At 46.8% G+C, this 13,696-nt stretch overlaps 1 protein-coding gene across 1 annotated transcript; it reads left to right on the forward strand.

Annotated features, from left to right (window-relative positions):
* Positions 1-331: 331 nt before the first annotated feature.
* LOC119279948 lies at positions 332-2,256 on the forward strand. The gene is made up of 6 exons (XM_037560995.1): positions 332-436; positions 667-753; positions 868-931; positions 1,322-1,404; positions 2,024-2,103; positions 2,232-2,256. The coding sequence occupies exons 1-6, from the start codon at positions 332-334 to the stop codon at positions 2,254-2,256; spliced, it is 444 nt and encodes a 147-aa protein (XP_037416892.1).
* Positions 2,257-13,696: the final 11,440 nt, after the last annotated feature.

Below are 13,696 nucleotides of genomic sequence, written 5' to 3' on the forward strand. Positions count from 1 at the left end.
GCTAGCTCTCTCATTTTCTCCTCTTCCTCCCGCGAACACTCGCCGCCGCCACCAACGCCGGGCGATTCCGACTACTTCCGGCGACCGTTGCCGGAACTGCACACCCATGAGCTCTCACGACGGTTCTTCCTTCCCTCTGACAAAATCCGATCCTCGTGGCGGCAAGCGCTCGCGTGCGACCCCTCCCTGCGGCTAGGGTTTCGGCTGCCTCCAACTCCGGTGCGGTGCGATCTCCTCTCCCCTCGATTCATGCCCTCTCCTCTCCCCTTTTTTCTTCTCTCCTAACCCCCTCACTTATTTCTTCGGTTTGGTGCAGCAACTGCCCTCCTCCATGGATGAGGACGACCACCACGGCATGCACGTGGTCAAGTTCACTGTCGCCTACTCCAGTGCGGTGCTGGACCAAGGACCTCCGCCTCAACAGATCCTAGCTTGGGTAAGCACCCCCATCCCCATGGCCGTTTCACTTTGTTCCTCTGCCCCTCTTCTCTGTTCTTCGATGAATCCTCTGGTTTCAGTTAATTAGCAGCACAACCACAGCCACACAAAGGCGTAGGAGCGTTGCTGCTTGTATAAAACTAAATCTCTGTAATGTTTTTTGTTATGTTACCATGGCTACCAAAGAGTGTTTGTGTCTTCTGTTTCTCAATATGATATGCTCACAAGTTTGTTGATACATGCAGATTTGTGGTCTCTGACTTTGCAACAGATGTTATTGTGCATATCGGTGAAGTCAGATTCTACTTGCACAAGGTCAGTGTGCTAGTATTTTCAGCAATTTTTGCTGAGGTCAACACTAAGCATTTATATTTGCTTCTACAAATAACGGCAAGGGTGGTGGAAGTAGATATGTGTTACATCCTGCAGCACGTAGTTCTTCAGACACAAAATGTTCAACTGTCGGGGTCTCTTTGTCATGCCATCAAGAGTAGTAACATCATCAACATTTATGCTTCACATCTGATTGTTGTTGGGCTTTCTCTTTCCAATCTACTGGACCCTGTTTCACACACAAAATATTTTCACTGCCAAGCTGATTATCAACACCACCTTAAAATATTTGTGATGGCCTAATAGACTACCTTTGGCAACCTAACCAAACAAATCGAAGAATCATCCATTACATTTATGTTACCATTCTTCAGACTATGAAAACCTTATAGCAACCATATGCCGCTTTGGTGTTACCACCATCCAAATTTTGTTCTTTAGATAGGCAAAATTATTCATTGTTCATCAGTTGCTTAGGGGAACATGGTTACCTTGGTGATTCATATCTAGTGAATTAGGTGTTGAAAATGTTTTCTTATGTATGTTTCAGTGGGAAGTCCGATCATTTGCTGCTCAAAATCCGATAAATCAAAGGAGGAATGCGCGAGAAGCAATACTATCATCAATGGCAAGGTTGGTCATGTATTCCTATTCTTTGAGTTTTCTCTGTTTCAACCATACAATTCATCTAGCATACGGTATCGTCATTGCAACCTTTCAATTTGGTAACTTGAAGTAGTTTACAGTTACATTATTGTGAGTGTGTGGCCTGAAAATAAGGTAGAAAATTACTATAGATACTACTTCAAAACCATATACTCCTACTCACTATTTCTGTGTGTCATGTGTACTACCAACTTACTGATGTTTCTTTAATTCCCACAGTCTACAAAATTCATGCTTGCTAGTGTATGTTTGTGCCCCTAGCTTGCATGTTGATGTTGTATGTGCATGGTAGTGGCCTCCTTCCTGCTGTTATTTGCTCCATATTGAGAATTGTATTGTAAAAGATAATGAGATGGACGCAGTTAGGAGATGATGCTAGCAAGTTCAAACTCTCTTTAATGGATAGATCATAGTGCAGTTAGGAGAAGTGGTGTTATGAATATGTAGTATGCAAGTTCAGTGTGTATTAGAAAAAGTTCAGCATTAAATTATATAGCAAATTCACTACACGGGGATTTGACAAGCAGTTTTGTAAAAAGATTATGGTGATTTGCTCTGACATGATTTTGTGTGTGTATTTTGGCAGCTCAACAAGATGAACCATACAAGCGAGGAACCTCCCAGGCGCAGCAACTCCTCCGTCCAAGTTGAGCGCTGGGGAAAGTGGTCTGTTTAGGTTGATGGAAAGCTAGGGAAAGTACCCACCTTTCAATGATAGTTGTGTGCGTATGATATGGGATGTCGTGATTTCTTCCTGTTTAGATGTTCACTATTGTATCTATGAATGCTTCAAGTGTTAAAGATGATTCTGTGACCTGAGCTTATTTTTCATTGGACGTGTCTCTGATGGAAGCAACTGCATCTAACTTTTATTTTTTTTAATTCGCAATTACTTAGTAGTAGCGTGGGAAACAACAACTCGCTACTAGTATTTAGGATAGCTATAGTGCACAGGAGAAGCACGCTATAGCTATTAGCAGTAGCGAGCTTCCGTTAAGTGCGCTGCTGCTACACTTGTGTAGCAGTAGCGCTGGTGAGCACGCGCTACTGCTACGTGTTAGCTGTAGCGCCTTATTAGTAGCGCCAGTCCCCGCGCTACTGATACACCTATAACCCGCGCTGCTGCTAGCCTTTTCCCTAGTAGTGAAGAAAAAGAAAAATGATAGGACTTTGCATGCTTCTAGTGAACCTATTGTAGACACTCCTGAGAATCTCAATGATATTTCTATTTCTGATGCTGAAACACAATCAGGTGATGAACATGAACCTAGTGACAATGTTAATGATAATGTCATGTTGATGCTCAACCTAGCAAAAATAATGATGTAGAGATGGAACCTGTTGTTGATCTTGATAACCCACAATCAAAGAATCAATGTTATGATAAGAGATATTTTGTTGCTAGGAAGCACGGTAGAGAAAGAGAACCATGGGTTTAGAAACCCATGCCTTTTCCTACTAAACCATCCCAGACAAAGGATGATGGGGATTTTGAGCGCTTTGCTGAAATGATTAGACCTATCTTCTTACGTATGCGCTTAACTGATATGCTTAAATTAAATCCTTATGCTAAGTATATGAAGGATATAATTACAAATAAAAGAAAGATACCGGAAGCTGAAATTTCCACCATGCTTGCTAATTACACTTTTAAGGGTGGAATACCAAAGAAACTTGGAGATCCAGGGGTACCCACTATACCATGCTCCATTAAAAGAAACTATGTTAAAACTGCTTTATGTGATCTTGGAGCCGGTGTTAGTGTTATGCCTCTCTCTTTATATCGTAGACTTGAATTGAATAAGTTGACACCTACTGAAATATCTTTGCGAATGGCTGATAAGTCAACTGCCATACCTGTCGGTATTTGTGAGGATGTGCCTGTTGTGGTTGCAAATGTCACTATCTTAACGGACTTTGTTATTCTTGATATTCCCGAGGACGATAGTATGTAGATTATTCTTGGTAGACGCTTTTTGAATACTGCAGGGGCCGTTATTGATTGCAACAAAGGCAATGTCACTTTTCATGTTAATGGTAATGAGCATATGGTACACTTTCCGAGGAAACAATCTCAAGTTCATAACATCAATTCTATTGGAAAAGCTCCAACTATCATTATTGGAGGTTTTGAATTTCCTCTCCCTACTGTCAAGAAAAATATGATATTCTTATTATTGGGGATGTTCATATCCCCGTTGAGGTAACTTAGTATCATTCAAAATTTCTCCGGTTCCGTGTTATTCGGAATCAGTTTGTTAACAAGACTTGATCAACCTTGTGAGTGGATTCATTTTTATGATCATGAGATGGATGAAACTAGAAGGCACAACCTTCTGTACCCTCTTTTTACTTTTTGTTATTTAGAATAAATAAAACAAAAATAGTATTATCTGTCTGTTTTCTGAATTATCCGGGCAATAAAAAAATCCCGAAAATAAAAGTGCTCCAAATGCCCTGCAAATTTAGTATGATTTTTTATGGAATATTTGAGGATTTTAGGCACTGAAAACACTGCAGGGGGGCAAGCACCTGGCCACGAGGGTGGAGGGCGCGCCCACACCCCCTGGGCGCGTCCCCCTATCTCGTGGGCCCACGGTGGCCCCCCTCCAATTATTCCTGCACCCACACACTCCATCTTCCTCCAAAAAAATCGCCATCCAGCTCAAGCACGAGTTCTAGCTCATTTTGCTGCGATTTTCGATCTCCTTGCTCAAAGCTCCATTCACAAAACTGCTTTGGGAGATTGTTGCTTGGTATGTGACTCCTCCATTGATCCAAATAGTTTTTGTTCTAGTCCTTTATTCATTGCAAATTTTTGCTGCATAGGTGACCCTGTTCTTGAGCTTGCATGACAAATTTATGAGGTCCCAAGCAATTCTAATGCATGATATAGGCCCTAGTCACTTGTAGGAGTAGTTGCTACCAATCTTGTTTAGTTATATTCACTTTTATTTTGAAGTTACTAAAATTTTAGAAATTTTCAGAAAATGTTAAGGAGATTTTTGAGGGGCTCTTCTAGCCAAAGCTCCCAGGAAAAACAAGCTAAAGAGAAGGAAAAGGCCAAGTATAATCTTCCTCGCATAGCGGAAGTACCGCCGTGTGAATGGCCATGTGATAATTTCTTAAGAGAAGCCGGGATTTATGAAGACTTTTATTCTTTGATTGAAAATGCAGGCCTCACCGACTTCCTCCACGACCGGGTCGATCAGTATCTCTTACTCACCAATACTTTCGTGCAAAACTTTTATTATTATCCTAAGAATTCACCTCCGTCAGTATCATTTCATTTATATGATGAATTCAAGGAAATTTCTTTACGTAATTTTTGCGGGGTATGTAGAATACCCTTTGAGGGCAGATTAGATGAACCACATCGTAAAGATGCGGATGGCTTTGTTAACACAATTACTGTAGGGGATCCCAAGAAGGGTTCCGATGCAAGAATCTCTAGCATACACTTTCCTGTTTTATGCTACTTTGCCTTATTTGCTAGTCGATGCTTAATTGGTCGTGGAAATAGTGGAAACTTCAGTGTTCCTGATATTGTTATTGCTAAACGACTAAGTCTGAACCGTACAAAAGGCCCCATCTTTGGAGGTATCTATGTTGCACGTCTTGCTAAACATTTTGAGATACCTATTAGGCACCATGAGAAAGAGGAGACAATATTACCTCCTTACATTTTAGATTACAAGAGCATGGTAGGACATGAGTTTATTGTTCATAAAGATGATAAGATGCTCCTGTATAACTTGAGATTTAATAAGAAACACAATGAGATTATTATCATGCCTGCGTCTCTGTTGTTTGATTTGGCTGTAGTTAATTATCTTGTCTCGCCGGAAGCGGTGTACGCTCATCGAGGCCAAGCATCCGCTCCAGAACCTGAGCGTGAACCTCCATTGGACCCTTATCGTCCATCATCTTATCAGTGGGATCCGGAGCAGATCGCTAGTCAGTGGTATCCTGATTACACTCCTCAGTACACCGGGGAGAGTAGCCGCGGTCCTTGGCAATAAACCAACTTAGTCCAAAAGCCTAAGCTTGGGGGAGTACGTATTTCTCACCGACTTTACATTCATGTTCACACACTATTCTAGTCGTTGGTGCTCATACTCTTTCATTGTATTGTCCATGTTAGTTTAATTTCTTTTTCTGGCCTTCTTCTTGTGTGTTTCATAAACCTTAAGAGAAAACAAAAAATTAGTTAGTTTAATTTCCATGCTTGTAGTAGAAATTAAAATGAAAACCCAAAAGATTTCTCGTTCTTATTCTTTCTTGTTGGGAGCTTTCCCGTGTAAATATTTTTATTTTATTTTCTTTCCTTTGGGGGTCGAGAGTAGAAGACCATATTGAAAATGTTTAGTGGCTCTCATATGCATGATTGTTGATTTAACTTAGAGCGCATATTACTTTGTCTTCTCTCTTGAGTTGAATGCTTGCAGATTCCAGCTTAGTCCAATGCACATGCACTATTATTATTATACACACCGTTCGGTCATGCAAGTGAAAGGCAATAATGACGATATATGATGGACTGATTGAGATGAGAGAAGCTGGTATGAACTCGACCTCTTTTGTTTTTGTAAATATGATGAGTTCATCGTTCCTGATTTAGCTTATTAAGAAGTAAACAGATTTGCAATGATATTTAGAGATTATAGTTGCTTGTGCCATGCTTAATTAGCTATGAGTTATAATGGTTTACCTTGCGTGCCAACATGCTATTAAAATGATTATGATGTGGTATGATGGGATGATATCCTCCTTTGAATGAATTGAGTGACTCGACATGGCACATGTTCACGCATGTAGTTGAAATGAATCAACATAGCCTTCATGATATTTATGTTCATGGTGGATTATATCCTACTCATGCTTGTATTCGGTGTGAATTAATTTTAATGCATGTTCATGACTGGTGTCGCTCTCTCAGTTGGTCGCTTCCCAGTCTTTTGCTAGCCTTCACCTGTACTAAGCAGGAATACTGCTTGTGCATCCAAACTCCATAAACCCCAAAGTTGTTCCATATGAGTCCACCATACCTTCCTATATGCGGTATCTACCTTCCGTTCCAAGTAAATTTGTATGTGCCAAACTCCAAACCTTCAAATGAAATTCTGTTTAGTATGCTCGAGCAGCTCATGTTTCAACTAGGGTTGTCTGTATCTTCCATGCTAGGTGGGTTATTCTCAAGGGGAGTGAACTTCGCTCCTCATTCACGAGAAAATGGCTGGTAACCGGGATGCCAGTCCCATGATCAAAAAGATCAAAGCAAATCAAAATAATTAAACAAAACTCCCCCAGGGTTGTTGCTAGTTGGAGGCACTCGTTGTTTCGAGCAAGCCATGGATTGATGCTTGTTGGTGGTGGGGGCGTATAAACTTTACATTATGTTTGTGAACCTCCTATAATGTATGTAGCATGGAAGATATCGAGATCTCGTAGTTGTTGCGTTGATAGTGAAAGTATGCCGCTCAAAATGTTATTCATCTCTATTTTAAAATCGAGCTCTGGCACCTCTACAAATCCCTGCTTCCCTCTGTGAAGGGCCAATCTATTTACTTTTATGTTGAGTCATCACCCTCTTATTAAAAAGCACCCGCTGGAGAGCACACTGTCATTTGCATTCATTGTTATTAGTTTATATTGGGTATGACTTGACTGGATCTCTTTTACCATGAATTAAAATGTTTAGTCAGTCCTTGATCTTTAAAGGTTCTCTGCATTTATGTTTTGCGGTCTCAGAAAGGGCTAGCGAGATACCATCTTGTTATATCATATTATGATTGTTTTGAGAAAGTATTGTCATCCGAGTTTTATTATTATTGCTCGCTACCTGATTATGCCATTGATATGAGTAAATGTGAGACCTAAGTGTTATTGTGAGTATGGTTAGTTCATAATCTTTGCTGAAAACTTGAATGTTGACTTTACATATTTACAACAACAAGAGCAAATAGAGTTTGTAAAAGTTTTTCTTTATCACTTTCATTTTATCAACTGATTTGCTTGAGGACAAGCAAAGGTTTAAGCTTGGGGGAGTTGATATGTCTCCAACGTATCTACTTTTCCAAACACTTTTGCCCTTGTTTTGGACTCTAACTTGCATGATTTGAATGAAATTAACCCGGACTGACGCTGTTTTCAGCAGAACTCCCATGGTGTTGTTTATTGTGCAGAAAACAAAAGTTCTCGGAATAACCTGAAAATCAACGGAGATAACTTTGGAAAATATAAAAAATACTAGCGAAAGAATCAAGGCCAGGTGGCCCACACCCTGTCCACGAGGGTGGGGGCGCGCCCTCCCCCCTTGGGCGCACCCCCTGTCTTGTGGGGCCCCTGATGCTCCACCGACCTCAACTCCAAATCCATATATTCTGTTTCGCGGAGAAAAAAATCAGAGAGAAAGTTTCATCGCGTTTTACGATACGAGGCCGCCGTCAAGCCCTAATCTCTCTCGGGAGGGCTGATCTGGAGTCCGTTCGGGGCTCTGGAGAGGGGGATTCGTCGCCATCGTCATCATCAACCATCCTCCATCACCAATTTCATGATGCTCACCATCGTGCGTGAGTAATTCCATCATAGGCTTGCTGGATGGTGATGGGTTGGATGAGATTTACCATGTAATCAAGTTAGTTTTGTGAGGGTTTGATTCCTAGTATCCACTATGTTCTGAGATTGATGTTGCTATGACTTTGCTATGCTTAATGCTTGTCACTAGGGCCCGAGTGCCATGATTTCAGATCTGAACCTATTATGTTTTCATGAATATATGTGAGGTCTTGATCCTATCTTGCAAGTCTATAGTAACCTATTATGTGTTATGATCCGACAACCCCGAAGTGACAATAATCGGGATACTTCTCGGTGATGACCATAGTTTGAGGAGTTCATGTATTCACTATGTGCTAATGCTTTTTTCCGGTTCTCTATTAAAAGGAGGCCTTAATATCCCTTAGTTTCCACTAGGACCCCGCTGCCACGGGAGGGTAGGAAAAAATATGTCATGCAAGTTCTTTTCCATAAGCACGTATGACTATATTCGGAATACATGCCTACATTACATTGATGAACTGGACCTAGTTCTGTGTCACCCTATGTTATAGCTATTACATGAGGAATAGCATCCGACATAATTATCCATCACTGATCCAATGCCTACGAGCTTTTCACATATTGTGCTTCGCTTATTTACTTTTTTGTTGCTACTATTACAATTACTACAAAACTGCTATCGTTACTTTTGCCACTGTTACCATTACTATCATACTACTTTGCTACTAAATACTTTGCTGCAGATACTAAGTTATCCAGGTGTGGTTGAATTGACAACTCAACTGGTAATACTTAAGAATATTCTTTCGCTCCCCTTGTGTTGAATCAATAAATTTGTGTTGAATACTCTACCCTCGAAAGTTGTTGCGATCCCCTACACTTGTGGGTTATGAAGGTCAAGAACCTCCCAACGAGAATGTATGAATTGCATCAATGGTACATGAACATTACCAAGATTTCCAATCGAGAGTCCCTCGTGGTGAATGTCAAGGAGGAGCATTACTTCCATGAGAAAGCTGTGTCCATTGATTATTCAGAACTATTTCAGTTATACAATCAAGACGCACTCGACAAATCTATCATCAGTTGCTATTGCCTGTAAGTGATTTCTTTTTGTAATTTAAGTCTCAAGCTAGCTGTAGTGATCATTTTGATCAATCATTACATGTAATTATCCTTACTATATTCTTTTCTGTGGTATTATATGCAGGATGAAGATGTATGAAATGAAAAAATCTGGATGCTATGGCATTGGGTTCATTGACCCAAATACCATTAATGAGTACACATGGAATCTTACAAGTTGTCGATCAAGTTTAGAGGAAAGCATGCTAGAGTTCTTCAAGCGGCTCAATACCAATGAACATATACTACTTCCTTACAACTTCCTGTGAGTCACACTGTCTTTTACTAGAAATTCTGTTTTTGCTTACTAGCTAGCTAGATGTTAATAATTAAGTGTATACGGTTTACGGTAGTTGATTAGTGTTATGCACATGCCCGCTTAATTAAGACATGCAAACGTGTGCGCATGCAGTTTCCACTGGATCTTGTTAGACATTAAAGTTGAAGAAGGAAAAGTTGAAGTACTGGACTCACTACTTAAAAAAGAAAGTGACTACACCATCTTGAAGGGGATAGTCAATAGGTAATTTCAATCATTATTAACTATATCTCGGCCTATTTAGTTCCTCATTTCCTGATATGAACTATTTAATAACCCCTTTATTAATTTTCTTTGCCGGCGGGCAGGGCTTGTGCAAAGTTCATCAAGGTGACTCCAGGCAAATGGGCAAAAAAGTTGTTATGGTATCAACCAAAGGTAAGTAATTAAGTAGTACTAGCTAGCTAGCTAGCTACCATCTCTTTAATTCTTGTTTCAATACCATTAATTAATTATCATGCTTGATTAATCATTATCTGATTCAATTCCATTCTCATAAAGGCCCTGAAGCAGGCGTCGGGAAATGATCTGTGTGCATACTGCATTTGCGAGAACATCCGCATGATCGCGTCCGAAAGGAGCAGATCTCAAAGACAAGTGTCGTGGTGGGCGCACGGCAGATGCCAAGGGATGGCTAAAGAGAGGAGGAGGCTCGAGGGCGCCGGTGGGCTCCAGAGGCGAGGTTAGCATGAGCGGGCGCGGGACGCTGGACATACCCAGGTTCGGGGCTCTCCGGAGAGATAATACCCCTACTCCTGCCGAGTGTAGTGATGATAGTACAATGTTGCTCCCGGAGCTGTATGGAGGAGGAAGGAAGCTGGCGAAGGCTTGGGCTGCTCCTTCTCTCTGGTGTGGCTGTTTGGTGGCTAGTCCTATGCTCGCTTGCCTTTATCTCTATGTATTACAATCCATATGACGTATCTCATATGTCACATGCCCCTGTAGGCGTGGGCTCCTGGGGGGTTTTATAGATCACCCCCCCCCCCCCTAGGGTTACAATGGTAATACGCCGAGTCGGTGGGTCCGTATTGTCGGTGTCCGGGATCCCGGGCTGGGTCCCGCTGAGGGCTTGTGGTTCGCCGGGTTCCCCTAGGTGCGGGCCCCACGTGCCTAGGGGGACTGTGCGCCATCTTGTCGATTGTCAGGGCGTGGCCCAGTTGAGTCGTGTATAGTGGCTCCCCACCAGGTTGCCGCTTGCTGTCGTCAGCGGTGAGGGCGGGAGCACTGTTGCCACACCAGCCATGGTCAACGGGCAGGTGAGGGGCACTATTGCCACGCTCCGGCTGACCATAGGCATGGGTGGAAGCACTGTTGTCTTGGTCATCGGTTATTGAAGTCTCGTTCCATCGTACGGCCTAGATGGGATGGGAGCTTGACCCGTGGTTGGATTGCGGTGCATGCCACGGGTGGGGTCGGCTTGTTGGGGAAGCCTTGGTCGCACCGGGTTGGGTCGTCTCGCGCCAGTTGCTGAGACCGGGTCGACGTACCTTGTCGGGTCGGAGAGCTTGGCCGGGTTGCGGGCCTTGCCGGGTCGAGCGACCCGGACAGGCGGGTGCCGGTTTGAGCGGCGATGCGGCCCCCACTATTTTTGAAAAGGATCCGGGTTCCGTTGCCTGCCCGGGGTTCATCCCCCGACAGTAGTCCCCGAAGTTGTGAAGGTCCGCCGTCTTCGGATGAGTGGGCCTTCGCAGTTTCCCCCTTGAGCAAGGCAGATTCTGCGAATGCCGGGTCCGGCAACACCCACTGTGTGCTGGTTTTCTCGGAAACCGGATCGCGGCATCCCGGCCGTGGCGGGAAATGAGGAGTCCATCGAATCTTGGGGCAATCCCTCGGGCTTCGCGCAGGCGTCACGTGGTGCCCGGAAGTCGGAGGGGCCTGACAGGCCACGCGCGTGACGGGACTGGGTGACAGGCTGGGGCCCGCCGCCGCGCGCCCTTGGTCCACGCGTGCTAATTTATTGCGGCGTCCAGGGGACGGTTGCTCTTCCCCGGGCAGTTACTGTGCGTGTACGTGCACACTCATTGCGGGGTAGTGGAACGGGTGCGTGCAGATGATCCCACTCCCCCATGTTTGAACCGAGGGTTATAAATTGAGGGGGGGCAAGGGGGCGGTGGACATTAAGCTCGCTCGCGCCCTCCTGTCCCCCTGCTCTTGCTCTGCTCTACGCAACTGCGCCATCTTCATCCTCCTTCTTCCGTCCATGGCGCTGCTGTCGGGCTCCTGGATGGGCTCGAACGTCACCACCGAGGACATCATCCAGCTTTGGGCGTCGCGGCTCCTGCCGCGGGAGACGGACGTCGGCGTTCACCTGCCGCGCGGCGAGCAGAGGCCTCGGCCCGAGGAGCAAGAGCGCGTGGTCTTCCTCACGCACTTCGAGCACGGGTTCGGGCTGTCGGCGAGCACCTTCTTCCGTGCGTTCCTGGAGTTCGTCGGGCTCCAGCCGCATCATCTTGGTGTCGGGGCCATTGTCCAGCTCTCCGGCTTCATGACCCTCTGCGAGGGGTACCTGGGGGTCGAGCCCACGATCGACCTCTGGGCGCGCTTCTTCTCCTTGAAGCAGCAGGGCCCATCGGCCGGGGAGTTCACCGACTGCGGCGCCGCCGTCATCTCGAAGCGGTCGGGGGCGGATTTCCCCAAGATCCCGCTGGATGATTCTGCCAAGAAGTGGCAGAATTCCTTCTTCTACGTCTGCAACCTTGATGCAGACCACATCAACCTTCCTCCCTTCGCCAGCGTGCCGCCGCGGGCGAAGACTAACTGGGGCTACTCGCTCAGGCGCCCGTCGCAGGAGATTGTCAACCTCTGCGAGTGGGTGACGGTGATGAGGACGCGGGAGGGGCTCACCGGCACCGACCTCCTTGCCGCGTTCATCATGCGCCGGGTCCTTCCGCTTTAGAGGCGCTCCTGCCTCATCGACGAAATGATCGGCCTTCAATACCCCAACCGCATGGGGTCGACACGGCTGTCTGTGGAGCAGATTGCACGCGGCGTGGACGACATCTCCAAGGCCAACCTTGGAGAGGACTGGCGGTTCGTCAAGGCGCCGTATAGCGAGTCAAACCCGGCGCCATAGGTGAGTGTCTAGTCGTCCTACTTTGCTGTTGCGCACCTTCTCATCTGTCCTCACACGATGCGGGAGGTGCTTCTGAACGCGAACCGGCACCCTTACACCCGGGCTCCATCGCAGGTGGCGCCGGTTGCACCAGAGGAGCCCGCGGCCCACGGCGGGGAGGAGGTGGCCGGGTCCGACGCCAGCACTGGGCGTCGCGCAGGTAAGTCCTGTGTTTTCTCTCTCTCTTCATGTGTCTTGAATTGCTAACCGTGGCATGGCGTGGGCGATGTTGATGCCGGTTGTTGGAGCAGCGGTGTTGGGCGGGGGAGGCGGCGAGCGAGCGAGCCGGGTCTTCGCATGGGGCGGCGCCGAGCCGCCCGCATGGGAAAGATAGCATCGCGTTGCGACCCTTGGCCCCGAAGCGCACGGCGGACCCAGCGGGGGCCGGGAGGCTGGTCAAGAGGACGCGCGGCGCTGGGCACGGGAGGCCAACCCCGGTCCCTATCTTGTCGGGGTAATTTTTTGTCTTACGCACGCATCCGGGTTGTTGAGCCGGTCTTGGTTTCTTTTTGGATTATTCTGCCTTCTTCTTCAGGTCGCCAATCGCACTGGCGAGGGCGGCGGCGGAAGCCGCGGTCGCCAAAGGGACCGCGTTCCGCAGGAGCCGGTCCGACCTCGCCGACCAGGCCGAGGTGGAGGGACAGGCCGACTCGGACCTCGGCCTGGACCCGAACGACGCCGAAGCCTTGGCCTAGCGGGACAAGAACCGGGCCGAGGCAGAGCTGGAGGCGGCCTCGATCCATACTTGGACCGACGCGGCGGCGGCATGGGCGCGAGCCAGCGCGGAGCCGGCCTAGCGCGAGATGCCGGAGGGCACGGTGGTGGCAGCGACGGTCTTTGAACCTTCGTCGGTGAGGGAATGCGGCCGTGGAGGTCGGGCTGAGGTGGTGATCCTCGACCAGAAGGTCTTGGAGGTGGGGGGTGATACCCCGCCGCGGGCCGACGTGGTGGAGCGCGTGGAGGCTAATGGTGGTGGAGTCGGCGCCGTCTTGCAGGAGGCGCTGCGGGCGGCGGTGCCGGAGGCGCCGCCGGTTTTGGAGGAGGCACCGCGGGCGACCGTGCCGGAGGCCACCCCGGTAGCTAGGCCGGTGGTAGCGCAGCAAGCCGTCCCAGCGTCCGGACCGGAGGCGGTGACGCAAGGC

The sequence above is a fragment of the Triticum dicoccoides genome, chromosome 3B (genome assembly GCF_002162155.2).
Source record: "Triticum dicoccoides isolate Atlit2015 ecotype Zavitan chromosome 3B, WEW_v2.0, whole genome shotgun sequence".
Taxonomy (NCBI): domain Eukaryota; kingdom Viridiplantae; phylum Streptophyta; class Magnoliopsida; order Poales; family Poaceae; genus Triticum; species Triticum dicoccoides.

What these genes read in the sequence shown, in the direction of transcription:
- LOC119279948 (XM_037560995.1), top strand. Translation starts at nt 332, where the DNA reads ATGGATGAGGACGACCACCACGGCATGCACGTGGTCAAGTTCACTGTC. An exon ending in TCAGATTCTACTTGCACAAG is followed by an intron (nt 754 to 867) that starts GTCAGTGTGCTA and finishes TACATCCTGCAG; the next exon opens with CACGTAGTTCTTCAGACACA. An exon ending in GTTGAGCGCTGGGGAAAGTG is followed by an intron (nt 2,104 to 2,231) that starts GTCTGTTTAGGT and finishes GAATGCTTCAAG; the next exon opens with TGTTAAAGATGATTCTGTGA.